The 27672-nt window shown below is 43.1% G+C and overlaps 1 protein-coding gene and 1 long non-coding RNA gene across 13 annotated transcripts in view; one reads left to right on the top strand and one right to left on the bottom strand.

Annotated features, from left to right (window-relative positions):
• The window catches only part of CCDC141 (coiled-coil domain containing 141), a 219678-nt gene that overhangs the window by 117094 nt on the left and 74912 nt on the right, over positions 1-27672 (top strand). For all 11 annotated transcript variants that reach the window (XM_053269076.1, XM_053269067.1, XM_053269057.1 and 8 more), the window contains 5 exons: positions 386-580; positions 9496-9668; positions 11454-11595; positions 16069-16188; positions 27254-27445. In XM_053269076.1, coding sequence (XP_053125051.1) covers positions 386-580; positions 9496-9668; positions 11454-11595; positions 16069-16188; positions 27254-27445 — 822 coding nt within the window. The remainder of the gene's footprint in view (positions 1-385; positions 581-9495; positions 9669-11453; positions 11596-16068; positions 16189-27253; positions 27446-27672) is intronic.
• The window catches only part of LOC128333587 (uncharacterized), a 110084-nt gene that overhangs the window by 54227 nt on the left and 28185 nt on the right, over positions 1-27672 (bottom strand). Inside the window, exons 2-3 of one of the 2 annotated variants that reach the window (XR_008310979.1) lie at positions 9708-9871; positions 2837-2905 (exon numbers count right to left, since the gene is read on the bottom strand). This is a non-coding gene — a long non-coding RNA (uncharacterized LOC128333587). The remainder of the gene's footprint in view (positions 1-2836; positions 2906-9707; positions 9872-27672) is intronic. The other variant, XR_008310981.1, reaches the window with a different exon arrangement.

Here is a 27672-nt window from a genome sequence, read left to right as displayed (position 1 = left end):
ATTTAAATCTCGCTAGTTAGCACTTTTTGAGGAACTGTGAGATCCCTAGGCATAGTGAAATTAGAAGCCCTATTATACAAACCTACCCACTGAAAAATAAATAGTAATATATAATATTGTTCTTCAAATAACTTTGCGTATATGCTAATATTTAACTATACACCAACTTATAGAGCAATAATGCATGTAAAAAATATGCTATTTTCAATTTGTAACAATCTAGTTTGTTACAGTGACTGAAAAGTCATTTGTTTAGATTAAATGTAAGATTCCCAAAGAAGACTGTATAGTTTAGCACCAAGGCATATGTTCTTCAGGGGGAAAAAGAGTTTGACCTGGATTGCAGTGGGCAACTCTCTAACTGAGTTGGGATTTCTCTTTCCAGGAGTGGAATTCCACTGTGGAGGAATTAAAATCTGATGCACTCAAGATACTTTTTTCAGAGGAGTATGCTGAAAAAGATCATCTCAAGCTTTCAAATCAAAAAATAAACCTGCTACAACAGGAGGTGAATCGTTATATGGAGGAAAGGAACACCTTGTTGCAAGAGGCCAATGACTTCTTAAGTGCAGCAGACAAGGTTAGTTAGAGGTGAAATCTGTAATGATAATTATTTCTAAAGCTGAGTTAAAATGTCCTCCCGCTATTTTGCTACCCTAATCACAGGCTGCAAAAAGGGTCCTCCCCTTTTGCTGGTTTTTGAAGGGAGGATTTGTCCAACTTACAAGCTGTGTGGCAACTGCATTCCCTGTTTTTGCTCATCACCATTTTTTATTTCTTCCTCCCATGTCAGAGTGGCAATAGAAAGCATTGCTCTCTTATTTGGCTTTAATTTTTTATTTTGTTTTTAATTTATGACAAATCCATGTAGCTAATCACATTTGGCAGCATGATTGCATCTGAAGCTAAATGCTTCCTAACATAACTCGAGCATAGTGTCATGAAAAGCCCCAGTGGGAAGCATAGTTACCACCACCAGGGCCTCAAATAGTGAAGAGGCAAAAAACGTGAACAGGGAGAGGACTTTGTGGAACCTTCCTCTCCCCCCCACCACCGCCCCAAGATCCTCTTCCAAACTAAAAGCTTTCACTCAATCCTAGCCTCAGCTCAGTCCTAATCTCAGTTTATATGAACATGTTGTATACACTGGCAACATGGTATGAAAAATACTTTACAATGTATTTTTATATGTATGTTAAATGAGCAGATAACATAAAGGAGGACTAACCATCTGGAGTGGCTTCCATAGTCTTAAAAGCCATGTAGTTTCACCACAAGTCTAAAATAATTGGTGAAAATCACTGAAACTATGTGAGAAGCTACTTCTCATTAACTGATTGAATGTGGAGGTACCTCCACATGGTTACCTATAGCAACAGAATCAGACAGAGGTCATTTACACAATCAAAAACTGTTCTGCTCAGGATTGGGAGCTGTGTGTGCTCCCAATTTTGGGTTGTGTGGAAGGTAGGAGGGAAACCTGGGTAGCCTTTCTTCCTACCTTTCTTCCACACAATCACGTCTACCCATATCTTCCTCTTACCTTGCTTCCACGAGGGGTGTGCACAGAACTGGTTTTACCGGTTCAGTTCAAATTCAAACTGGTGGACCAGTTGAAACCGGTTCACAGATCGTTTGGGGGGTCTACTGGTAAAGGGGTAGGGGAACTTCTCTAGGGCTAGAGCGGGTGGGAGGGGAGTCGGGGTACTTACAAGAAGGATTGGTGGTGGCCCCGGAGAGGGTGGTGGCAGCAGTGGCTCCCACCACCATCTCTGGCCTCCTCCAGAGTGGTCCAGGGTGACAGTGGCCCAGTTCAGGCCTTCTCCAGCCCAGTCCAAACCTCTGCACGTGCATGCATAGAGGTCTTAACCGGGTGGGAGAAGGCCCAAACCCAGGAACTTTAAGAAAAAGCAGAGCAGGTCCTTACATGTTCTCTGCCGCACCATGCAGCTTCCTGCTGGGGTGGCACACATCCCCAGAAGCCCTGCATGGCATCAGCACACACATGACATCCGCACATGCGTGGACGCCATCTGTGTGGTCAGCAACACCATGCTGACTATGCACATGGCACTCACACATGTGCGGACACCATCTGTGTGCTGATGTCACATGGGGCTTCTAGGGATGTGCATCACCCCAGCAGGAAGAAAAAGGACCTGCTCTCTCTTTTTCTTAAAGTTCCTGGGCCCTCTGCCCAAAAAGTGCTCAAACCATGGTTTGAACTGTCATTCGTGTACATCCTTAAAAACAAAGAAATGTCAGGCAAGTTTGTGCACATCCCCAATTGTTCTGCAGTCCACCCCTTGCTTCCAAAGACAATTCACTATCAGCGCTGTAACAGCGTCATTTAGGGTCAGCACACTCGTGCTGCTCCAAGGGCAGGAAGGGGTGCCTGGACCAAGTGGAGGGACTCCTCCTTGCTGCTGCCTAAGCTCATTTTTGCTTACTGCTCCTTGGCATTTTATTGTCACAGCACTAATCGGCTAGGGGGCAAGAGAAAATACTTGGTCTGAGTTCAAGAGCCCTCTAGCCTACCAATATCAGCAATAACACAGCAGTAATCTATTAGGGGAGAAGGAAGGGGCCCTGTATCCAGTCTCTGTGTTCTTTCTCCAGAGAGATCATAAGCATTGTGCTAGGGGTGCTCCTGCATGCCGTTGCTGTTATTGAAAACAGTGGATGTGCACCGCCCCAGAAGGAAGAAAAGGGACCTACTCTCCTTTTTCTTAAAGTTCCCGTTCCCCCTGCCCAAAAAGTGCTCCAACCGCGGTTTGAACCGTCATTCGTGCACATCCCTAAAAACAATGAAATGTCAGGTAGACCAAGTACTAACCTAAAGTGATAGTTCAGGTTGGAAATTCTTAGTTAATATCTTCCTTGCATATGCTTCCATTTCAAGGTCCTGTTGTATGAGAGACAATAGCAGAATTATAAATTTAAACAACCTTCCTCCAAAACTACGTTTCTGAATCATCCCCACTGCCAGAAATACATAATATTTTTGCAGTGTTTGATATTCATTTCAAGCTGTTCTACTGACACATTTTGACTATCCTGAAGCTTTCAGTGTCTGTATATATACTTGTAATAACACTTTGTATTCTTAATCAGGGTATGTAAATGTTACTTAAGACTGATTCAGATTCTTCGAAAAGCTTTCCAATGCAAGGATTATATCAACTGACTGTTGAATTAATATTTGAAAATTCCCTGCAGCAGAATAAGAAGGCCATGTTAGCAGAAGTATCATGTTATGTTGAGTTGGCACCATTAGTGAAACTGTAGCATTATAGGAAAGGGTAATCCTGTCAACTAGAATGGCATCACAGCTGTCATGGAAAAACCTTCTGCGGTAGGCTGCAATCGTCAAACCTCCTCCTCTATTTTAGTCTCATTGAAATTAATGTGTGTGGCTTTGGAACAAGTCATTTGAGGATTGTGACTGTTCTGTTTTACAGCTTGAGCCTGTGCATGTTTACTTGAGAGTAAGCCTCAGTGAGTTCAGTGGGACTTACTCCCATGTAAATGTGATTAGAATTGCTGCCCTACTGAATGAGGACTCCTCAATATTTACAGTATACCAGAAGCAGCGCATGGGTTAAGGATGTGCTCAAAACCAGCCTGGCCAGTTCGGTTTGAATCCATGCTGGATTTGAACCTGCCTGGCCTGTCTCAGTTTTGGCACTGGTTGAACTGGACCCGGTCCAGTTTCAGCCACCAAATCAGTTTGAACCGGCTTGGAGCTCTACTCATAAAGGGGTATCTGGTGAGTATTCCCCTTTATTGGTAAAGCGCCAGGGGTGCTTCCCTCAACTTAGGGGAGGTGGGAGAGGAGTAATTTAGTACTTACAAATGCAAGCCGTGGCTGCAGTGGGGGCAGGGGCAGTTCACCCCCACCCCCGACGGTCTCCTCCATAGCTGCCAGAGGCCCAGTTTGCACACTCGCAGGGGCCATTTTAGTAACCTCCTCCGTGCATGTGCAGAGGCAATTTGTATGACTTTGTAAATGTGAGTTTGTAGTTGCTGGAACTCTTTCTGATTAGCAATAGGGCTGTGAATGCCAACAATATTATCTGACAGGCTTGAGCAGACATACTGAGAAAAGCCTAAATAAGAACATAAGAACAGCCCTGCTGGATCAGGCCCAAGGCCCATCTAGTCCAGCATCCTATTTTGCACAGTGGCCCACCAGATGTTGCTGGAAGCCACAGGCAAGAGTTGAGGGCATGCCCTCTCTCCTGCTGTTACTCCCCTGCAACTGGTACTAAGACCATCCTGCCTCTGAGGCTGGAGGTGGCCTATAGCCCTCCAACTAGTAGCCGTTGATAGACCTCTCCTCCATGGTTATCCAAGCCCCTCTTAAAGCCATCCAAGTTGTTGCCACATCTCGTGGCAGAGAATTCCACAAGTTGATTATGTGTTGTGTGAAAAAGTACTTCTGTTTGTTGGTCCTAGATTTTCTCGCAGCCAATTTCATGGGATAACCCCTGGTTCTAGTGTTATGTGAGAGGGAGAAGAATTTTTCTCTATCCACTTTCTCCACACCATGCATGATTTTATAGACCTCTATCATGTCTCCCCGCAGTCATCTTTTTTCTAAACTAAATAGACCCAGGTGTTGTAGTCTTGCTTAATAAGAAAGGTGCTCTAGGCCCCTGATCATCTTGGTTGCCCTCTTCTGCACCAGAACACATTTACCTTTCCCATGGCTCTTAGTCCAGATAGCCTCCATAGCAGCTATTACTCTATTACTCTCTTTCTCCCTTTGAGAGAAAGGTGAGAGGTATCTTGCATTTGGAAAAATATGGCATCTACTTCATTTTTCCAAATGCAAAATACCCCTCAACTTTTAATTTAAAAAAGGTTATTTGAAAAATAAAAGGGACACTTTAGTATGTTAATTTCATTGACATTACATAGGAAGCTATCTTCTACCAAGTCAGACCATTGGTCCAACTAACTCAGTACACTGACTAGCAGCAGCTCTCCAAGGTTACAGGCAGGAGTCTCTCCCAGATCTATCTGAAGATGCCAGGGAGTGAACTTGGGACATTCTGCATGCAAGCAGAAGTTATGATATACCGTATTTTACGGACTATAAGACGCTACAGAATATAAGACGCACCTTAATTTTAATCCAGTTTTTCAGAGTTTTAACATATTAAACTGTTAAAACATATAAGACGCTCCTGAATTTTGGCGGATATTTTTCAAGGAAAAAAGTGAGTCTTATAGTCCATAAAATACGGTAAAATCTCCCAATTCTTCTTCTTCAAAAAAATCATCCTAAAACAACGTTTCTTTACTTCCAAGTGGCACAGAACCGACTGTAACAATGGCAAACAGACTTTGTCCCTGCGGTTAGCTCTTGAGGTACAAGTCAGTACTGATGTGGGCATGCCATGAAGCCCAGTGCTGTGATCTACTGGCCCATCCCAAGTTGCTACCAATTTCAGTAACTTCAGATTTTTCAGAATCGACCAGTGGTTTTGCTAGCTTCTGCACTTGCAATTTAGGCTACAATTGTCATCATTTATTCATTCACTTTTTATGAAGAATCGAGATGACATAATTGCCACCTCACTGCATTTCAGGGTTTTCTGTGTTGTCTTCCTGTCTTTTATCAGACGTGATTTGTAGGGATATTCAAAAAATTTAAAATGCAATTGCTTTGTTAGCCAGCCAGTATGGACTGATTAAATGCTGTTGAGACTTTCCTGGGCTACTGTGTTTTCAATTAGAAACTTCCTCTTCATAATTAGTACTCCTGGGTGTTTTCCAGATTATGAACTTTGCGCCGGTAGAAGCATTGTATGGTGTGATGGAATGGTGAAATGGTTTCAACCCGCAAGTAAAGGGTTGTTCAATGCTTCATGGTAGCTGGTGGCCGTTCATATTAATGTCCACTGCACCATGGTTTCCAGGTGCGGGGGTGTCCTTGAACCGCGTTATCTGCCTCTTCCTCCTGCCCTGTTTTGGGTCAATGGGTTCATGGAGGGGGCAGGGGGATGACGTGATGTCTTTTAAAAAAAAATCTTGTGTCTCATGTGCAAAGCTGTCAGGAGGGGAAAGCACCATTAAAGAACAAACATGTAATTGCAGCGTTGCACCCTTGCACAAGTGCTACAGCAAAAAACCAATTATGGGGAAAGCACCACTCCAAAATGAAAATTTAATTTCAGCTTTGCACCCTTGCACAAGCAATCTAGCCAAACAAACAATGGAGGGGAAAGTGCTGCTCCAAAAGGAGCATTTGGTTGCAGCGTTGCACCTTTGCACAAGCGATCCAGCAAAACAAACAAAAAAAGCAAACAAATGGTGGAGACAGCCCCTAGATAAACTCAGGGGAGTTGGGGATTGGGTGGATTTTGAACAAGAGGGTCATGCTGGGGGAATCAAGGCAATTGTCCCCCTTGCTTTACCCCTGAAAAGTGGTGAGCAAAGCAAGCCCAGGCAGAGCCTCTCAGCTCTCAAGGCTCCACCCGCTGCTCCCCCTTCACACAGTGTAAAAAAATTTAAATAAAGGAAGAACAAGAAATAAAAGATAAAATAAAAATAGACAAATAAAAACGAAGCTGGAAGGGGCAATATGGACCGATTGCCCCTCCCAATGAACCGTCCACACCACGCCACTTACACAGGGGCAACATCACTGTCACCCTCCTATAACGGAAAAATACTGCTGCTTTCCAGCAATATGGATGCAGTGTTGTAGTGCTGCAGTGCAGCAATAAAACCCAAAACAGGGTATCAGATATATGGATGGCACCTCACTGCAAGTGATGTCGGATTGCAAGTGATGTCAGGCAGTACGGAAGCACGCTTAGCAGATATGTTGCAAAACTGTTGCAGTGTGTAATGTGGAAAGCACCCTGTAATTGCTTCCTGTTCAGCAGGAACATGTTCAGCAAAAGTCTTTCTTGATTTAATTATTTATTTCCTGTTTCCTGCTTGGGGGGGCACTTTAATTACTAGTTTCTCCCAATTCTTTCCTTTTTTAAAAACCACAAAATAGCAGTATCTTGCTATTAAAAAAGAAACGGGAGGAATTCAGTATTTAAAGATTACCACAGGGGAAACAGGAATGGACTAATTAAGGGGCTATTGAGAGATCATTAGTAATGCCATTGACACGCTAAATAGAAAATTTTAAGAAGAAGCCACAAAGAGGAAGCTTCAGTTTAAAGTTGCAAGGACTTTTGTTGAAAGAGAATCACTTCTGAATAAACATCAAGGAAGGAACTTGGCCATTGGGGTGAACATTGTCAGATATTGTAGCATTAGAGTTAAGTGCTCTGTGGAATCGCTGTTTTAATTCCGCTTCCTGCTGACTGTGAAAAAGCAATGCCTCAGCAGCACTGAAGGACTCCAGTGTGGAAGCAGCTTTTATCTCGAATTCTTCAATTTGGGAAGAGATGTTGCCTATATTGGCACTGTGATAGGCTTGTGGTCCAGTTCTGGTATGGCTATTGCTTTCTCTCTTGAATAAGGCAGAGAAAACCTTGCCATTACATTATCCTGCCCATCCTTCTTTCCACAACCCTGTTATATCATGTGCCTTTTTGCTTCCAATAATTTTTGAGAGTAAAACAAGCACAGAAGTTTTTTGCTGAACAAAGGGCTCAAGATACTTTTCCCATACTGTAAGCTTTCTTTTTGTTAACACAATAATTCAGACATTTTCTGAAAGCCTTATCTGAACCTTTTTTTTCTTTCTCTCCCCACCCTCACAATGGAAGTTTTTTCCAATACTCAAAGGTGTTCAAAAATATCTGCACTGTGAAATCAAAAAGCTGATAATTTGGATTCTGACATTCACCTAAGTAGTATTGACTTTCCTATATTTGCTCTCCTTTTTGCAGTTGATATTTCACTTGCTTCTTGTTTAAAGCAAAAAAAACCAAACAGCATTTGAAAAAGAAAATCAGATAATATGAAAGCCACAACCATGTTATCTATATGCATGATTGTGCACACTGTAGCAATCAGACTAACACATGAGTATGTTAAGAAAGTTCAGATCTGTCAGTTTACAAAAGGATGCATTTTGTTTGTAAGAAAAATAGCCTGTGTGGAGATTCTGATGACAGGAATTTTGCTTTTAAGATAAAGGTTCTGACCTAGAGCTCTATAAGTGGTGCAAGAAACACAAAATTCACAGGGCTTCTGTGTATATAAAACTGTCACCTTCGTTCTTTGCCAAGTGAATGGTAAAATGAAGCATTTGTGAGCAAGTAAACTGTGTTTGTGTGGCGGGGGGGCTTTCATCTTTAGAGGATGACTGATGAAAGTTTATTTGTGCTATTTGTACTATCTGGGTTCAAATAAATGTAAAAGGTCCTTTCTACCCTGAATTAGCACCAACTTAACTGCAGATGTGCAAACAAAACAAGGCAAGATATTTACACTAGAAGTCCTAATCCAGTGGCCCTCGTGCACATCAGCAGGCAGCTTGAACTTTTCTGTGGAGGAGGAACTCCAGGGCCAGCCCAAGGCCCCTGGTGTCTGCGGCAGCACAGCAAGGGCCTGCCTCAATGCCCAGCGCCTTGCTGTGTCAAAACAGCCCACTCAGCTGGTGGTGCATGTGCCAGTCTTTACCCAGGATGCACTAACCACCACTGCTCCTCATCACTCCCCCTTCTTTTCTCTTCAACCCAGCAATGCACAAGTGCTGCCACCAAACTCCCCCTCTTCCTGCCCGTTCTCAAAAGAGGGGGAGAGAGTGGCAACAGGAAGTGTGGAGGAGAGGAGAGACATAAAAAGAGAGACTGGATAAGTCAGGACACCGATGCAAGGCAGGTGGATGTAGTGGGCACAGGGCACCTTCCACCCAATCCTCACCTAAGGCAATTGCCTCAAGTGACCTTCCAGGACTGCTAGTTGTGCAGTCCACCCCGCACACACACCAGAGTATTGGTGTGCTCAGCATTGATCAGGCATCAATCACCTGTCAAAAGGGAAGAGACAAACTGGATTTAGGGCCAATCATCTGGATTTAGGGCCAATCACCAATCATCTGTTAGAGAGAGCGCTCAGAAGATTGGTAATTGCCCAAATAATCATATGCTTTACAATGAATCAGATCATTGGTTGACTAGCCCAGTATTGTCTGATCGTACTGGCTCTCTAGGCTCTCAAAGAGATGTCTTCACCAGTTCTAGTACTTTTCTGGAGATGCTAAGGACTGAACCTGGAACTTTCTGCATGCAAAGCAGATGCTTTACCACTTTTGACTCTTCCACTTCCTGTGGAACTGTGCGCAAGCACTCCTTTACATACAGGAGTACAAATTCGTAGAGGTCTGCATGCATATCACTCTTTTTAAATAGGAATGAATGATGGTCTGATCTCAGAACTATTTTAATGCTATGATGATATATTAGTTTGTACAGTGAGTCAGAGAAAAGGTGATTATTCAGTGGGTTTTCGAAATGGTTTACTTTATGCAATATGCCTTTATCTTTTAAAATATATAGATATTTCTTTTGATAGGCATATGGTGTACTTGGAAATGCTGAGACCTCTCTTAAGCTCCTTAGCTCTGAAGACTTAAGTTTGCCTACTTTGGCAATAAGGTATGATGAACTTAAGAAAGAAATTACAGATGGATCAGCTGATGCCCTGCAGAAGGGGGACACCTTGCTTAGCAAAGGAGATACCCACAGGTAAGTTAAAGGGTGCAAATTAATATGGCTTTTACTTACTTTGTATCTGTGAATCACCGCTGGGAAGTAGAACCTCTGAACACAGATTTGTTCAGTATTCAGAATACAGAGGTTCAGTATTGGGACAGATTTTACTTCCTTCATATGGCTGCAACCATGGATATAGTCCACATGGAGAGTTTCAGAGAATGATGGGATAGAGTCTGAAAATGGGGGAAATCAGACATCAGACTTTACATTCTTCCCCCTATATCCCTCCCCATAACCACATCTCTTTCTCAGATGTACAAAAGCAAGGGGCAATAGTGGGGAAGACACTAGTGATGGTTAGTAGTTGTAGGGTTGCATGGTTTCAGGATCTAGATGTTGCAGTGAGTATGTGCAGCAGTGTCTGGGACAACATGAATCATGGAAATGTAGCTACTACAGTGGTTTCCAGCATTCACAGGTGCTGCCCGACGCTGCAAGTATGCATAGAAACATCCTAGGACCACCAGGAAATATAAGAAATGCACAGCAACATCTCAGGCCTAATTAATTAATCCTTAGACCCCACTGCTATTAATGATCTCTAGAACCCTCACCATTGCTCTTCCTTGTCTGGGTAGGTTTGAGAAAGGGAAGGGGGCAAAGGGATGGGCTAGCTTCTGATCCTTCATCTCAAAGAGCGCAATGAAGTTGGTTTTAAAACAGATTAATGTAACGCATACAGTGGACACTCTCCTAATTAATTTGATTTACATGGCTGCATCCTGAAATGGAAAAGGAGAGGGTCCACCCAACACCATAATTAGTTCTGGAGCATCTGAACGACCTCTTTGACAAAACAGCTTTTACCATTGCAGATGAGACGAGCCCCTTTTAAAACTGAATGGTAGCTTATTTTGCCAGCCATGAAAACATCTGTACCAAGAATAACCATGTGCTCATGACTTTCATAGACAATATTAATACTTCAATGGAATTTGTGTTGCAATTTAACTTCACGATATTTTGCCAGAGAAATCTTCCATTGTAAATTAATTTAGTATGAGAATTAATTCTCTTTTTATGTGCAGTTTCCCAGTCCTAATTGTCCGTGATAAGCAATTCGTAGAGGACTGCTTTGAGCCTTTATATTATTATAAATCAGCGCCCTGGAGCTTAAATGTTTAAAATGCTTGTCATTTCTTTTCCAATGGACCAATTCATCATTTCTGTTTCAAATGTCTTTAAACAAATGTTGCCTTCAAAACACATACGGAATATTGATTGTATATTAATTGCTCATTGTAAGAAAATGTAAACTCTTTATTTAAAAAAACCTGATTCAGATCAGGAATACAAGCTCTTCTGTATATTTTTAAAATTGCATTTTAATTCAAGATCAGTGGCTGATATCCACTGATATTAGTCCTGAGTAGTCTTATTGAAACTAAATCCTCCTTTAGAGTAACTCCTGAGCAGTACTGTTGAGTAACTTAGTCTGGATGGCAGCCATGTATGTTTGCTTACATGAAAGAGTACATTTTTTGACATGTATTTCCTTACTGAATATTAGGTGATACAAGTAGTGAAGTATGTTGCTAATTTTGTGAAGGAAAATTGATAGAATCAAAACTTTTACACAGCCTGACCTTTCAGCTTTGCTTTAAATTACTGTTTTTGTTGGCTTTTTAAAAAGGCCATCATTTCAAAGCTTTTATTAAAACAATATTGCCAAGGGGCAGCAGAATTTTTTTCTGACTCACTATAAGCCACTTATTATGCTGGCAAATGCTAACTATGGTTTGTTTCCACTTTCAGTTCTTGGATGATTGGCATTCATGAGACAATAGACTTCATTCAGAAAAGAGTAGATGAGTTGATCAGACTGTGTCTTCCTTACAAAGAACTTGTCTCCAAAAAGCAAGAGTTAACCACCTCCTTGGATGATTACATCAAGAAGGTACATGAAAACATGCATCTTTACTCACATTCTTTTGATGGAATTCATTTTCTGGTTCTAAAATCACTGTTTATTGTATAGAACGTGAGGTCACACTGTATTAGTGTAATTTATTGATGAAATATACATAATTTAGCATTTAAAGTGTGCAGTAAACCCAAATATGCCACGATCCCCTAAATCTCTTGCAGGCAAGCATATGAGAAAAATAGCATGGAGGCTCCTTGTTTTGTTTGCCACTTTCCTAGTAGTTTTTATATTCTTTTCCTCATTCCTTCTTTCTGGGAAAGGTTGAGGGTCAAACTACATACAATGCTAACAGTCATTGCCCAAAGGCCGTGGGCCATGGGTCTCTGGGGGCCACTTGCCAGCCCTGTCCCCACTACTTCCCCAGCGCTGGCTACAACACCAGCCGGTGCGGAGTTGCCTGAGAACAGGTGGCCCCTTTAAGGAAGTCCTGTTCTCTCACCATAGTGGGGTAGCACACTTGTGCGGTGACATCAAGAGACTGCAGCTGTTGTGTAGATGCTGCCAGCAAAGTCAGGCAATGGGAATGGGCAGGCAACGATGAAGGCAGGCTGCTCTGCTCCAGGGCCACCTTCAACCTTGCTACACCCCTGCTATAAGTGTCATTGTGTGTTCATTGTTCTTTAAAAAAAATAACAGTCACATGCAGAGAGTAGGATTTGGATCTGGACTGTGATGTTTAACCCTTTCCCCCGGCCCCATGGTCCTGACAAATTCACTCCAATAGCTAAGCTGCTATTTGCCCCAGAAGGGAAGCTGCTAGTAGTACTGGTAGCAGCTTTCCTTCCAGGGAAAATAGCAGTTGCAGAGGACATTTTTATCAGGACAGTGGTATGGGAAAAGGGCTAAAGTCTTTCCCTAATCCTAGGTCTTGATCCAGATTGCCCCTCCCCCACAGCTGTCGGGGCGGGGGGCTGGAGGCACAATTACATTTTAGCATCACATGCAGTTTGGTCCTTAGATATATGATCATCCCCCACCCAAAGTGGCCCAACATTTTATATTGGTAAACCAGAGCTTTACAGTGTAAAAAGAAAAAGGAAAGAAAAAGTAGGGGTGTGCAATTCGGGTTTTCGGGTGATTCGGCTCGGACCCGAACCGAATCACCCCTGTTCTGTTTTGTGCCCGAATCTGGGTCACCCGAATCACCCTTGATTCGGTTTGGATTCAGATTTAATCCAAATCTGAATCAATTCAGGGGATAAAAAGGGGCCCAGGGGCAAAATTTTGGGGTGAGGTGGTAGTGCCCAATGGGTAGAGTCTACCACCCCAATTTCAGGGGGATTGGGCAAAGTCCTGATTTTTTGAGAATTTTTGAAGTTTTAGTGACTTTGGGGCAGTTCGGGGGCATAGCATGGGATCTGGGCAAAAGGAGTGGGGTGGGGTGGTAGTGCCTAATGGGTGCAGGCTACCACCCCAATTTCAGGGGGATTAGGCAAAGGGCTGATTTTTGGTAAATTTCTGAAATTTTCATGTCTTTGGGGCAGATTGGGGCAGAAAGTGGGGCCTGGGGCAGAATAGTGGGGTGGGGTGGTAGTGCCTAATGGGTGGAGGCTACTACCCCAATTTCAGGGGGTTTGGACAAAGGGGTGATTTTTTGAGAATTTTTGAAGTTTTAGTGACTTTGGGGCAGTTTGGGGGCAGAAAGTGGATCTGCCCCAAAAGAGTGGGGTGGGGTGGGGTGGTAGTGCCTAATGGGTGGAGGCTACCACCCCAATTTCAGGGGGATTGGGCAGAGGGCTGATTTTTGGGGAATATTTGAAGTTTGGGTGTCTTTGGGGCAGATTGGGGGCAGAAAGTGGATCTGCCCCAAAGGAGTGGGGTGGGCTGGTAGATAGTGCCTAATGGGTGGAGGCTACCACCCATCCCCAATTTAAGAGTGATTGGGCAGAGGGGTGAATTTTGGTGAATTTATTTTTATGAGGTTTGTCTTCATAAGGTGAAGTGTGCTAAATTGATTACTTCCTCATATTATTCATAGTAATAGAGAGTGTGAAAAAGTGAAAGTGGGGTCATGAGAGTTGTCTAATTGAAAAAAAATCTCATTTGCTATGATAGAATGAGAATTCACACCTCAGAAGTTTTTTACCAAAAATCAGCCCTTTGCCCAATCCCCCTGAAATTGGGGTGGTAGCCTGCACCCATTAGGCACTACCACCGCACCCCACTCCTTTTGCCCAGATCCTATGCTATGCCTCCAAACTGCCCCAAAGTCACTAAAACTTCAAAAAATTGCCAAAAATCAACCATGAACCGAATCACCCGAATTTTTCGGGTCCGAAATTTGGGTGATTCGGCTCTTGCCCGAAAAATATCGGGGGACATCGGGGTGATTCGGTTCGGCCCCGAATCACCCGAAATTGTTCGTTTTGGGCACAGATCGTTCTGTGCCCAAAATTTTTTGCACATCCCTAAGAAAAAGCCCTTAATAGAAAACAAGTATTTCATAACTAGTGATTCCGTACTTAATTATTCAGATTGTGTTTCATTTAGGCACAATTTTTAATAAGAAGTCCTCCATTTATCTAAAATATGCCTCAGAAGCAAAAATATCTTTGATCACAGTTTTTAGAAATAGAGATCCACAGAACTGAAAGAGCTTTTTGAAATCTGAGCTGCAAAGCCTCCTGCTTCAGCAGAGAATGCTCTCCATTTTTAACCAAAAGAAGTATTTCCTACTACACTCCCTGCTAATATTATAGCACTATAAACGATTTGGTGCTAAAGTCAACTCTGGCATTTGGTAGAGACAGCTTAACCTAATTTAGGCATTTCTAAAATGGTGCTGCAGGAATGAATTCACATTCCTAGTAAAGACTATATATGCTCCATACAACATATCATAGGCCACTTTATGATCATCTCCTCCCACTTGCATAAATATAAATTATGTGCATAGACACAACAGAATTATGCTGACAAAACATTTTAAAACATATTTTATGTAAAAATGAAGACAGTTTTTTCCATAAAGAGATTTTGTAAAAATCTTTATCCAGGACTTTCTTATTACTAGCTGAACCAACACAGAGCATCTGTGCACTAGGACTCTTTTGCTCTCCTTGCCCCCCACCCGCCACAGCCCCTGCTTCATTGCCAGCCACCCACTCTCACTCGCACCCTCCCCACCACTCACTCACTCACCCCCTCCCTACCGCTCACTTACTCACTCCCTGCTCAATCACTCACTCACCCCCACCCCGCCACTTGCTCGCTCACTTGCCCCCTTCCCATTGCTCACTCTCTCACTCTCTGCTCACTCTCCTCTTCTCCACTGTTTGCTTGCTCACTCGCCCCCTCCATAATGCTTGCCTGTTCACTCACTCACTCATCCCCTCCCCACCACTTGCTCACTCGCTCGCCCCCTCCCCAACACTCGCTCGCACCCTTTCCACCACTCGCTTGCTTATTTGCCCCCTCCCCGCTGCTCACTCGCTCCCTCCCTGCACACTTGCTCACCCCCCACTCACTCCTCTTCCCTATCTGCATATGGAATCCCCACTGCCCAATCACCATGGTGCTTCTGTTCTGTTACGTCTGATTAGTAAAGCACTGTGTGGGCGGGGCTTACCATGGATGACTTAAGTGTATTATATAGATAGATTATTTAATTAAACTAAATAATAAATCATTTTGTGACACTTTAAAGGCCAACATATTTATTGTAGTGTACATTTTGTGGATTGGTGTACTGTAGTCTACAAAACCTTATGCTGTTATAAATTTATTACTCTTTCTGCCAAAAGAATTGTTTTTGCTTCTCCTGACTATAATGTGTCAGAATAGTAATGGGGGAAATATACACTAAGTTTAGGCATTTAAATATATATGTTTGTGATCTTATATTGTCACTTATAAAGTATCTCTCATGTAGAAGTGAAAGTGAATAGGTCAACATAGCTCACATACAGTGCAGCAAAATGCAGGTAGTTGAGCACCGCTGCTCCTTAAAATTGCAGTCACAGTTGCGTGATGCTCCCTCCATTAGAAATAATGGAGGGATTCGTGACAATTGCCATTGCTCAATAGTAAGTCACAGTGGAACAGCCCTATTCTGCACCATTATGGGGAGTGTTTTAGGGATACATAGCAGCATGGGTAGTGCTCAACTGCCTGCATTTTACTGTGCTGCATGTGAGCCACTGTCTTCATTTTTTACAACATGGTATCTTCTGATCTCAATGAAAAAGAAGTATATCTATTCATGAGGACATATATGTATTTCACAGGGCTATAGTACCTTAGAATGTTTATGGAGAGTCATCTGTTCAAAAGCATCCCATATAAAACTTCCCCTGTCTGTGGAATTCTCATACATCAAAGTGAAGTCTTCCCGCCCCTAATTAGGCCAGAGTGTCAAATGCAAGGCTGTTCCCTCCATTGGTAGAATACAAATTAGCATTTTAATGCTGCCAACTAATATTATTGATCTCTTTAACACTGAAGGCCTCTACAAAAATTAAGAACATTAGCCCAATACTTTCAGCTGCAATGAATCCTGGATCATCTGTGCCTGAATCTGAGGAAGTCCTGAACAAATATATAGAACTGGCAAATCAAACAAAGGTAATTTAAACACACACACAAACACTTTTTAAAAATATGTTGAGCCATGGTATGTTCCTACTGTATGCATTGACTGGGGGATTGCAAGACTAGATTGTTTTTTATTTGTTTCTAACTATTTTATTAGTTTTACGTTGTTTTTAGCATAACTGTTTTACTGATTTTGTGAGCTGCCCGAGAAGGGGCTTAGCTCTGATGGTGGATGGACGTGTTTTCCTGAGCTCCCCCACTTCTCATTATTGTAACTGTTATTCTTTCCTTTTTTAGTCCCTATCTTTATAGTATTTATCTTATTTTCTTTAAATACTTTTTAAAAAATACCTTTTAATCCCTGGGCAGATGTTTTAGTTATTTGGTTTTTTGCTAATTGTGTTTTACTGCTCAAATCTCTCATGCACTATGACGAGGAAGAAGAGAGCTCGTCTCAGTCCTGCAGCTGGCAATGTGGAGGAGGAACGCCGTCCTAAACTATCTCGGATGGATAATTTTTTACTTACTAAAGTAAGTGCCTCCCATATACCAGCTTCGTTGAATAGATTCAGCCCATTGGAGTCTTCAATTGACCCAGATTCAGAGCCTAATGAGAGGGCTGCTACGGCTTCTCGTCAGACTGATATAGCTCAAGCTTCACAAGACACTGGAAATCTAAATGCCACCCTCTCTCAGTTCTGTAATCTTACTGCAAATACCCTTAAACTTATGCTGCAAAACCTGCATTCTCTTGAAAAGAAACTGGACACTTTATCTTTGTTTTGTAAACAAAAATTCTCCAAACAAAGTTATTCCCCCCCCCCCCAAATGCAAGTGTGCCTTTACGTCTAGGGCTCCTCCCACGCAAATGGGGACAAGAGAATTTATATTTGCATCTCCTCAGAAATATATTAACAAGTCTTGTTATGTTTTGCAATCAAATTGTATCACGCTTCTGATTTCTAGAATTCCCATAAATTACTCTAAATGGCATCACAAGGAAGCCATGCTTCGCTCTTTGAGACTTTTAACGCACTCTTCCATTTCATATCAGGATATAGTCCATTACAACTATCTGATTTTAATTCTTATCAAAGGATTATGATCACATTTAAAACTGCCAGGTTTCCTTTGATGTTGCTTCGCTCAAACCGCCTATTGGCTAGATATGGCATTAGAACTCAAAGATGTTTCGTTGATCTCCAGCCAATGCCTCTCTATGCACAGAAGACCAAAGACAGAGCAAAAAAGACCAATTTATGTCATGCAAGATTATGTTCATGTCTCGGTGCAGCTAATAGCCTGAATCCTGCAAATGATTCCCTTATCATTACTGACTCTCAAGGACATTCCACTCCCTTTGAGTCTTCACAGCTGGCTGAACTTAAACAAGGAAGGCAAGAGCTGCTCACGTGTCCAGCTACAGCTGCAACTAATTCTTTTAGATCTAATGACTCTCCCGATCTCATTGATATGATCTCCTCTGAATTACATGAGAGTTCTTTACCATTGACTGAGACAGTGGATAATTTGGCTTCGCTGGGAAACAACACAGAGAAAAATGCCTTGGTTTCAATTCCTGTTTCAACTCGGACAATTAATGATCCCTCTATTCATTCTAAAGAGCTGTATTCACCTTGTATCTCACATTCTTCTCATGTCTCTAAATTTAGCTCGGAGGTACTGAAGCTGGTTGATATAGCCATTCAAGAAAATGGTCTGATGGAGAAAAACAGGTGGGCAGGCATGCTCAGTGATCTGCACTTTGATGCTTTACTGTCCACCTTGGACCCTACCCATATGTCCTCCACTAACAATCCTATGGAGAGTTCGGATGTTCTGGTCTCTCAAGGGGATTCCAATCCTCTCTGTGATCTGCCAGTTTGCACTACATGGGAATCTTTATCAAGACCCCTTGTTGTGCTGGACTTGCCATCGGCTACTAACTGCGAATCTTTACGAAGATCCCCTCCTGTGCTGGAGAGTGCTAATGCTCTGGACAAAGAGTGCCCTCACTCTCGACAAAATTGACTTGTGGGGTTCACAGTGCAACTCAGGGTGCTTTCCTGGAATATGGCCAGTTGGAAACACAAGATCTGTGATTTAGATTTCCGCTCCTTTATTAGCAGTTTTGATATTCTTTTGCTACAGGAAACATGGATTATCGGTAACATCTCTTTGTCTGGTTTTTTGGTACACTCTTTAGATGCAGTACCAGGTACAGGAAAGGGTAGGCCAAAGGGGGGTTGGCTATTCTTACTTCCACCATGCTCAGGGGTAAAGTGTCCCTAATTGGGCAATTGGATTCACTAGCCCTTGCCGTACTTATTAACCTGAAAACGTTTAATATAATAGCGATTTCTGTTTATGTACTTCCTGTTGGTTCCTGTACAAATATAGACGAGATATGGCATAAATTAGAGGCCTTTATAGCCTCTGTCTGAGCAGCTTTTTGGGGGACTTCTATGATAATGGCTGGTGACTTTAACGCTTGTTTGGGTGCTGATAATGACACTCTCCGTAATAAATTTCATTACCATACTGTCGATATCCCTATTCCATCGCCCTTGCTTACAAGGTACTCTAAGGACTCCAGGTCTAATACCCGTGGTTTCCATCTCCTGTCCCTATGCCATAAGGAGGATCTCCATCTCCTTAATGGCTCCGTTATAACAGATTTGCCTGCTGAATTCTCCCATTGGTCTGGTTCCAATCCTTCTTTGATTGATTATATGGCTATCTCACGTAATTTGGCTTCACATGTCAGCTCTTTTCGGTTGGTCCCTTGCCCAGAAAGGGACCATTCTCCTCTTGAGCTACGCTTATGGTCGACTGGCTCAATCCATTTGGTGGAAGGACAGCTGTCCCATTTAGAATTGGAACATGGGCCCCTCAGAGCTAAATGGACAGAAGAATGCACCTTTCGTTTCTTTGCAATACTGAATTCAGACAAAGCTAGTGGTTTGCGAGAGGCGATATTAGCCCCACGTACCATTCAGGAGAGGGATTCTACTCTCTCCAACTATCATGGTATTTTGGCTCTTTTACTTCCTGTGCTGATTAAATCTCGTTCTCATTCTAGTAATCACCTCAAGGCTCCATCCAAGCCGTGGTTCGATCTTGACTGCCTGAATGCAAAAAGGGATTTGGTAAGGGCCTTTAAAAGCCACGTTGCTGATCCCTCGTTAATCTCTAAGCAGGAGATCTCAGGAAAAAAAAATCACAATACAAACGGCTAATTAGAGATAAGAAATTTAAAGCTGCCAGAGAAAACTGGGCCAAATTAATTGAGGCAGCTAGATCAAAGAAGCAAGTTATCTTCTGGAGGCTGATCTCACCCGTAATGGGCAAAGCTTTGTCCTTCCCCTCTTATTGTATCTCAGCTGCTGCCTGGGAAGAGCATTTTCATTCCCTCTATAAAAGGGTTAGTGGGATGGATGTTGATATCATCAACGAATTAAATAATACTGTGATTCCCAGTTGGGACCCTATATCGTGCCCCGAAGTCGAAAGGCTTATTAAATCTTTTCCTAGAGGCAAGGCCTTGGGAAGCGACTTTATTACTATTGATGCACTGCGGTCTAATCTTGATTGGTGGGTACCCCTGCTTGCTTCTCTCTTTTCTTACATTGACTCTACGGCTAATATCCCCCGTGATTGGGGTGTAGCCATTATTATACCCATTTATAAAAAGGGCAACAGGGATGACCCTAAAAATTATCGCCCAATCAGCCTTCTAAACGTGATTAGTAAGATCTATGCTAAACATCTATTTTATAAATTGGTGGATTGGATTGAGACAAATGATGTTCTGGCCCCGGAGCAGGCTGGCTTTCGGGCGGGCCGGTCTACCCTGGAGCATGCCTTCTCTCTACAATTCTTATCTGAAAAATATTCTAGTAAGCCAGCTTCCGGACTTTATGTCGCCTTAATTGATCTTAAATCCGCATTCGATCTTATATCCCGTGAAAGGCTCTGGCGTAAACTGTGGGATCTTTCGATAGACAGAAGGTTGCTATTATTGATTTCTTCCTTGTATGAAGGCGCCTTTCTGAAAGTTCGCTGCAATGCACTGGGGTCCCTTTCTACTGCGATACCTACATACAGGGGCGTGAGGAAGGGTTGCATCCTGGCTCCCTTATTATTTAATCTGTACATTAACTCGGTGATCCCTTTCGTATCTACACCTTCTACGCATCCTCCCAAAATAGCAAATAAGCATGTATCTATCCTTTTATATGCGGATGATATGGCAATTATGTCCCAAACCCCAATTGGTTTGAGACGTGCCTTGGGCCTTCTTTCAAAATTTTGTTTCCAAGAGTTCATTGAGATAAATTATGAAAAAAACTAAAGTCCTAGTCTTTGCAAAACGACCTAGGCAATATTGTTGGTCCATCTATGGTCATAGGATTCCACAGGTCAACTCCTATAAATATCTAGGAGTGGTTTTTCATTCATCAGGGTCACGCAATGCCCACCTCAAATCTACTTTGTTGACAGGACAGCTAACCACTAATCTAATTACATCTTTTCATTTCTCGAGGGGGGTTTCTTATATCCCCACTGCAGTTAAACTTTTTGTATCTAAAGTCCACCCTCAAGTGTTGAACGGAGCCCAAATAGGACCTGTTAGCAACTTTACGGCTTTAGAAGCCCTGCAGTCCAAATTTCTGAGATCTATATTGTTAGTCCCCCGATGCGTGCCTAATGTTGCGTTAAGACAAGAGGTGGGTATGATTAGATTGAAACTTGTTATTGGAGGAATATCATATTATTCTGGTTAAAATTTGTCTTCTCTTGTGTAGGATTGGCCCCCCTTATTAAGACTGATTGTTTCAGATTCAAGTGGAAGACCCAAATTATTGACAAATTGGCTCATTATGGTTTCTCTCCGGATGAGATTATCAAAATGGGATATGATCGAGCCAGGACTCAGATCAATCAACATATCATGGATATGGAACTGCAGGAAGAAGTTGCTTCCTTGCCTAAGAATGTCTTTTGGGGGGATCAAATGCTTAACATCAAACCAGCTAGCTATTTGAGCCTAATTACCATTCCTAAATTCAAACGTGCTTTGATGCTCGCCCGTCTAAATGCGCTTCCATCTGCTGTTATGGAGGGAAGATTTAAAGGTACCCCTTTCTCTGCTCGACTTTGTCCCTGTGGGTCTGGTCAAGTGGAGACAAGTGCACATGCCATTTTATACTGTAATTTCTATAGGGACGCCCACTCAAGATTAGTGTCCCCTTTGCTGCAACATTTTCCTGTGCATTTGGATGACTTTTATTTGAAGTATTTACTGTCCAGTCTTGATGACGACCTAATCAGCAAAATGGCTAGGTACTGTTATATCATTTGTAACATCCGCTTAGGTTTCCAATAATGTTTTGCTTTCTCTTGTCCATGATTTTTGTTTTATGATTGTAATGATTGTATGATTTATGATTGTAATGGAGGGCGCTCTGCTCCCTTTGGCTATCAGCAAGATCTATCTGGACTTCACCACATCTGCCTTAATTCTAACCTGTTAATATTGCGTTATAATCTGTGTGATTTATTATGCTGAGTTTCTTGCAAGTATGTATGTTTTACTAAGTATTGGTCTGTGACCGCAATAAAGAACGATGATGAGCTGCCCTGAGCAGTAGTGTACTGAAGGGGAGGGGTATAAATAATTTAAATTAGTAATTTTCTATACCAGCACTGCACATTGATTGGTGCAGGCATGAGAACTCTTTATTCAGTCTGGAAGACTCATATGTGGCTGCTGTTGCTTTGTGGGGAGTTTGCTCAGGACCAAGGCCTGGGGTGAGTCAGTAATTCCTGTGTACCACCTGCCCATACTAGCCAACTCTGGGTCACCCCCTTTGGGGGATCCACTTCTGGGAACAATGAAGGCAAGGGCAGTCCCCCTGGCCTAGGGATTTATGTATGTGTGTTCTGGTTGTGTGGTAGTGGTGGGTGGGTATTTTATATTTTAGCTTCTGTTGTTTTAAGTCTTGGGTGAAATTAGTGTATAATGTGTCTAGGTTTGTCTGGAGATGGGGAGATAGGGGGCATATTGACTGATTATGGGGTGGCTATTCCAGTGGAGATGGGGAATAGAAGAAGCAACCTTGGCAAGTCAGCAGGCCATTACAGGGGAAGGGAAATCAGAAATCCAATAGTCGTTTCCCCTTCTGGCTGCCCTGCCAGCTCTTTGACCTTGGGGAGCAGTGCCAACCATCCTCACAGCTTTTCCTTGCTCCTTTGTAATGCCAGGTCTGTCTAGAATAAATCAGAAATAATCCATGATCCGATTATGGATGGAGCCAACCTGATATGTATTGACTTGGGAGGGGGGGCTGGTGGCCCAGTCTGGTCGCAGCTTCTCCCTCCATGGTACTCTTTTGAGGAGCAGGTGAGGGGACGTGGGTGGGGATGTGGAATGGCTGTGGTCTATAAGAACTATAAGAGTGGCTGTGGTCTCCCTTACCAGGATCCCTATCGAAGTGTCTGATGATATTGAATGTATGTACTTATGTTTGGGGACCAGTGGTAGACTAGAACTTCTGTTGGTGTACCGATCACCCCACTGCCCAGCAGAGTCCCTAACTGAGCTGATGAACTTGGTTTCGGGCTTGGTATTGGACTACCCCAGGCTTGTGGTGGTGGGGGACTTCAATGTTCACTTCGGGACCAATCTGTCTGGGGCGACTCAGGAATATATAGTGGCCATGATGACTATGGGCCTATCCCAAGTATTCTCAGGACCGACACATGTTGCTGGTCACACACTTGATCTGATCTTTTACTCTGATCAGGATGGTGTTCCATGGGTAGGGACTCCTGTGATTTCCCCATTGTTATGGACAGACCACCATCTGGTTAAGGTTGGATTTACAACCACGTCCCATATCTGCAGTGGTGAGGGACCTAGTAGGACGGTCTGCCCAAGAAGGTTATTGGATCCAATAGGATTCCAAGTAGCCTTGGAAAGATTTAGTGTTGGCTTTACCAATTACCAGATGTGATTTTTTAAAATGAGTATCCAGCAACTCCTTTTAAGTGGTTAGACTGGATGAGTTTCAGTTTGTGACTCCTGAGGATGTGGACAAGCTGCTTGGAGCAGTGCGGCCTACCACTTGTTCTCTTGACCCTTGTCTCATATGGCTTACACTGTCTGGCAGGGGACAGTAGAATAAACTATTGTAGAAGGCCTGGTAGATATGATAAATGCTTATCTGGGGGAGGGCAGGGGGAGGCTCTGTGAGGCCTGGCAAGGAGGCAATCATTAGACCTCTTCTGAAGAAGCCTGCCTTGGATCCCTTAGAGTTAAGAAACTATAGGCCTGTCTCAAACCTTCCATGGCTGGGCAAGGTAATTGAGAGGGTGGTGGCTTGGAGGAAACTGTCTTGGAGGAAACAGATTATTGAGACTCATTTCAAACTAGTTTTCACGTGGGCCATGAGGTGGAGACTGCCTTGGTTGGCCTAAAGTAGTATCTCCAATTAGGAATTGACAGAGGGAGTGTGACTCTGTTGGTCCTTTTGGAACTCTTGGCAGTTTTCAATACTATCAACCATAGTATACTTATTGTGTGGGGTCAGAACTCAGGAGACAGTTTTGAACTGCCGATTCTGGATGGGGTCACACTTCCCCATAAGGAACAGGTATGCAGTCTGGGAGTGCTTCTGGATCCAAACCTTTCCCTGGTGTCCCAAGTTGAGGTGGTGACTCGAGGTGCTTCGGCTGATATGCCAGCTGCATCCATTTTTTGAGATAAATGACCTCAAAACAGTGGTACATATACTGGTAACACTGACTACTGCAATGTGCTCTGTGTGGGGCTGCCTTTGTACATAGTCGTGAAACTGTCATTGGTACAGAATGCAGGAGCCAGGTTGGTCTCTGGGTCATCTTGGAGAGACCCTATTACTCCTATACTAAAAGAGCTACACTGGCTGCCAATATGTTTCTGGGCAAAATACAAGATGCCGGTTATAACCTATAAAGCCTTAAACAGCTTAGGCCCAGGGTATTTAAGAGAACATCTTCTTCACTACTGCCCACTGAGATAATCCGGAGAGGTTTGTCTGCAGTTGCCACCAGCTCGTCTGGTGGCTATTCAAGGATGGGCCTATTCCATTGCTGCCCCAAGACTCTGGAGTGTGCTCCCTGCTGAAATAAGAGCCTCCCAGTCTCTGACAACTTTTGAAATTATTTTTATTTTTTCATCCAAGCATTTTAACTGGTTTTAAATTGTTTTAAGGTTTTCATTTTTAATATGTTTTATGTTGTGGTAAGCCACCCAGAGATAGACGTTTGAGTTAAATCTGATAGATAGATAGATAGATAGTAGGATGTGAGAACTGGTTTGGGGGTTCGAGGTTTGGGGGTTTGGGTTAGAACTGAACCCCCCCCGGTCCAGCCATACTGAACCGGACCCCTCCTCCCCAGTTTGCGATTTAAAAAAATTCACCTGTAGCCCCTTTGGGGGGCTTCCTAAGGCTGCGGGGGGGCATCTGAAAAGGCCCCCCCCGCGGCCTGTCCTGGGTTGATTTTCGGGCTTGTTCAGGCCTGCAAAGATTGGCATGGTAGCCATTTTGGAGGCCGGCACGCATGATAAAAGGGCCTCTGTGAGGCCTGGGAAGGCCTAGGGCCTTGCAGGGACCATTTGAGCATATGCGGCGGTCATTCTTTTAATAATTTTTTTTAAATGGCCACTTAAAACAAAATGGCTGCTGCGCATGCTCAAATGGCCTCTGTGAGGCCTGGCATGGCCAAGCACCTCACAGAGGCCATTTGAGCTTGTGCAGCAGCCATTTTGTTTTTGGTGGCCATTTTTTAAAAAAATAAAAAAATTAATGACCGCTGTGCATGCTCAAATGGTCCCTGCAAGGCCCTAGGCCTTCCCAAGCCTTGCCAAGGCCATTTGAGCTTGCGCAGCAGGCTCCAAAATAGCCGCTGTGCCAATCTTTGCAACCCCGAACGGGCCCGAAAATCAGCCCGGGACAGGCTGCAGCGGTGAATTAAGAGGCCGGTGGGGGGAGGGGGGACCTTTTCAGATGCCCCCCCCATGGCCTTTAGGAAACCCCCAGAAGGGCTACAGGTAACTTTTAATTTTTTTAAAAAAAATTCACGAAACACCCCCCCCCGACTGAATCGTGGGTTCGGGTGGGTTCGGGTGGTGCCGCACCGAACTGGCCTGGTCAGGTTTAGGTACCGTTCACAACTAAACCAAACTGGACCAGACATCCCCTTTTCATGGGATGATCCTCCATGCCTGATCTTTAGATTTCATTAAACAAGTGCTTGGACAAATTATTAAGGGTTTATCAAAGCTGTGATTGTGGTCATAACTGAGTGGTTATCACCACGAACACACCATAAAATAATTGTGCATTGCATGGAGACATATTTATTTTTGTTGGTCCTGAATCTGCTGATCAATTAAATTGGAAGATAAAAACATACTTCAGTGTTTTGAGGCAGAGACAATAATTTCTCTCTAATTACTCTCTACATGATTCATAATTTACTGAATCTATACCCCTTTCCTTATCTATATTTCTTTTAAAATTAAAGAGGAAAGTCTCAAAGTTGTTAGCAATTTTTCATATGGAAGGTGCTCCTTCCCCATCATAATTTTACTTGTTTATTCTAGCAAATTTTTGAGCTCTACAATGCCATTTCTGTGATGGGAAAGTGCAATATAAAGCAATATGAAAAAGAGCCACTAGAGGCAGACTGGTAATGTTGTGTTTCCTGGGTGGAACCAGGAAGTGGACAGTAAAGAGCAACATCCACTTCTCCTAGCCTGAGAAGAGAATGGCCTGAGGAGAGAAAGAGGATGCCAACCCTTACTTAAATAAAGTTTCTTTGGAAGGCACCAAGTTTGTCTGATGCTGTAAAAAATCTTATATTCTTTAATAGGGATTTGCACAGAACCGGTCTGGAGGCCATGTTGGAGGCCTCTGAACCGGTTCGGACTTGGGCCGGTCCGGCAGTCTGGTGGGGGTGGGGGGGTGTCTAGCTTTAAGGGTGGGGGGTAGTACTTGCCCCTCCCGACGCTTTCCCCCCTCCAGTGCTCCACTTTGGAGCAAAGCTTTTGGGGTGGCAGCGTTCCTCCCTGCCATCCCTGCCCCCGTTGTTGCCCAGAAAAAGCAGAAGTTACAGTCGCATGTGTGGTGTACTGGTTAGAGTGCTGGACTAGGACCGGGGAGACCTGAGTTCCCGAGTTCAAATCCCCATTCAGCCATGAAACTAGCTGGGTGACTCTGGGGCAGTCTCAGCCTAACCTACTTCACAGGGTTGTTATGAGGAGAAACTCAAGTATGTAGTACACTGCTCTGGGCTCCTTGGAGGAAGAGCGGTATATAAATGTAAAAATAAAAATAAAAATAAAAATAGTAATAATAAATTGAAAGGCTGTGGCAGAAAAAGACCAAAATAATCCCAGTGGTAACTGGCACCCTAGGTGCAATTCCAAAACCACTTGAAGAGCACCTCAACACCATAGGGGCCACAGAAATCACCATCAGCCAATTACAAAAAGCAACTTTACTGGGAACAGCCTATATTTTGTGACAATATCTATAATAACCAACAGTATTGATGATAAAATTCAGCCATCCCAGGTCCTTGGGAAGGACTCGATGTCTGGATAAAACAAACCATTCAATAACACCTGTCTGTCTGTGTAAACAAGAAATAATAATAATTAATAAGTACTAACTCCCCGCCCTTAAAGATAGACACCCCCCAGTGCCGGACCGTGGTTCCGTGGTTCCGTGCACATCCCTATTCTTCAAACACTGTGCAAAGGTGACCAAAGACAGAAACGGAGCATATTTTCTTTTAAACCCCTCTTCATTTATCTTCAAGGAAAGAATCAATTTGCATTGGGTTATGTCTGGTGAACAGAACTGTAATCTTTTTAACACTAACGGTGACAAGAAGCTTATCCCATCAAAGCTGGTCCTAAATTTATTACATAGAGTGGTGGTAGAATTAAGACTGATAATATTTCATTTTAATTTTAAATATTGTAATGGTTTGATTTAATTGATCTGTTAATTTCATTATTTCTCTGTTTACACCATTGTAGGAGATGGCAAATGAACTGGAATTAGCTGTGAGAATTGCTAAGGAAATGGAAGAATTTGAAACCACAGAAGTGGCAGCTTTTTCTAATAAAACAAACCTTCTAAAAGAAGAACTGGCAACACTTAACAGAAATATTAGCTTAAAACTGGAAATCCTGAAGCATTACGTAGAATTTTTGAAGTCTTCATATGAGGTACTTACAGATTTATCAGAAGACATAAAGTGTATAGTCCTTCTCTGTATCAGCATAAGTGCATATGCAGGGAGGGGAGGGATCCCCACAAGACTTGGCAGGGCTGTTTCACCCCTTCCCTCTTAACGTGCATGTGTGCATAACTTGACCAAGTGGACTGAAAGAGTAAATGGAGATATTATGAGAGGTGTGCACAGTAGGCAAGGGAGCGGGAGGGCCTCCCTGTG

The sequence above is a fragment of the Hemicordylus capensis genome, chromosome 1, assembly GCF_027244095.1.
Source record: "Hemicordylus capensis ecotype Gifberg chromosome 1, rHemCap1.1.pri, whole genome shotgun sequence".
Lineage (NCBI taxonomy): Eukaryota > Metazoa > Chordata > Lepidosauria > Squamata > Cordylidae > Hemicordylus > Hemicordylus capensis.
This window is presented reverse-complemented; position numbering and strand designations above follow the sequence as displayed.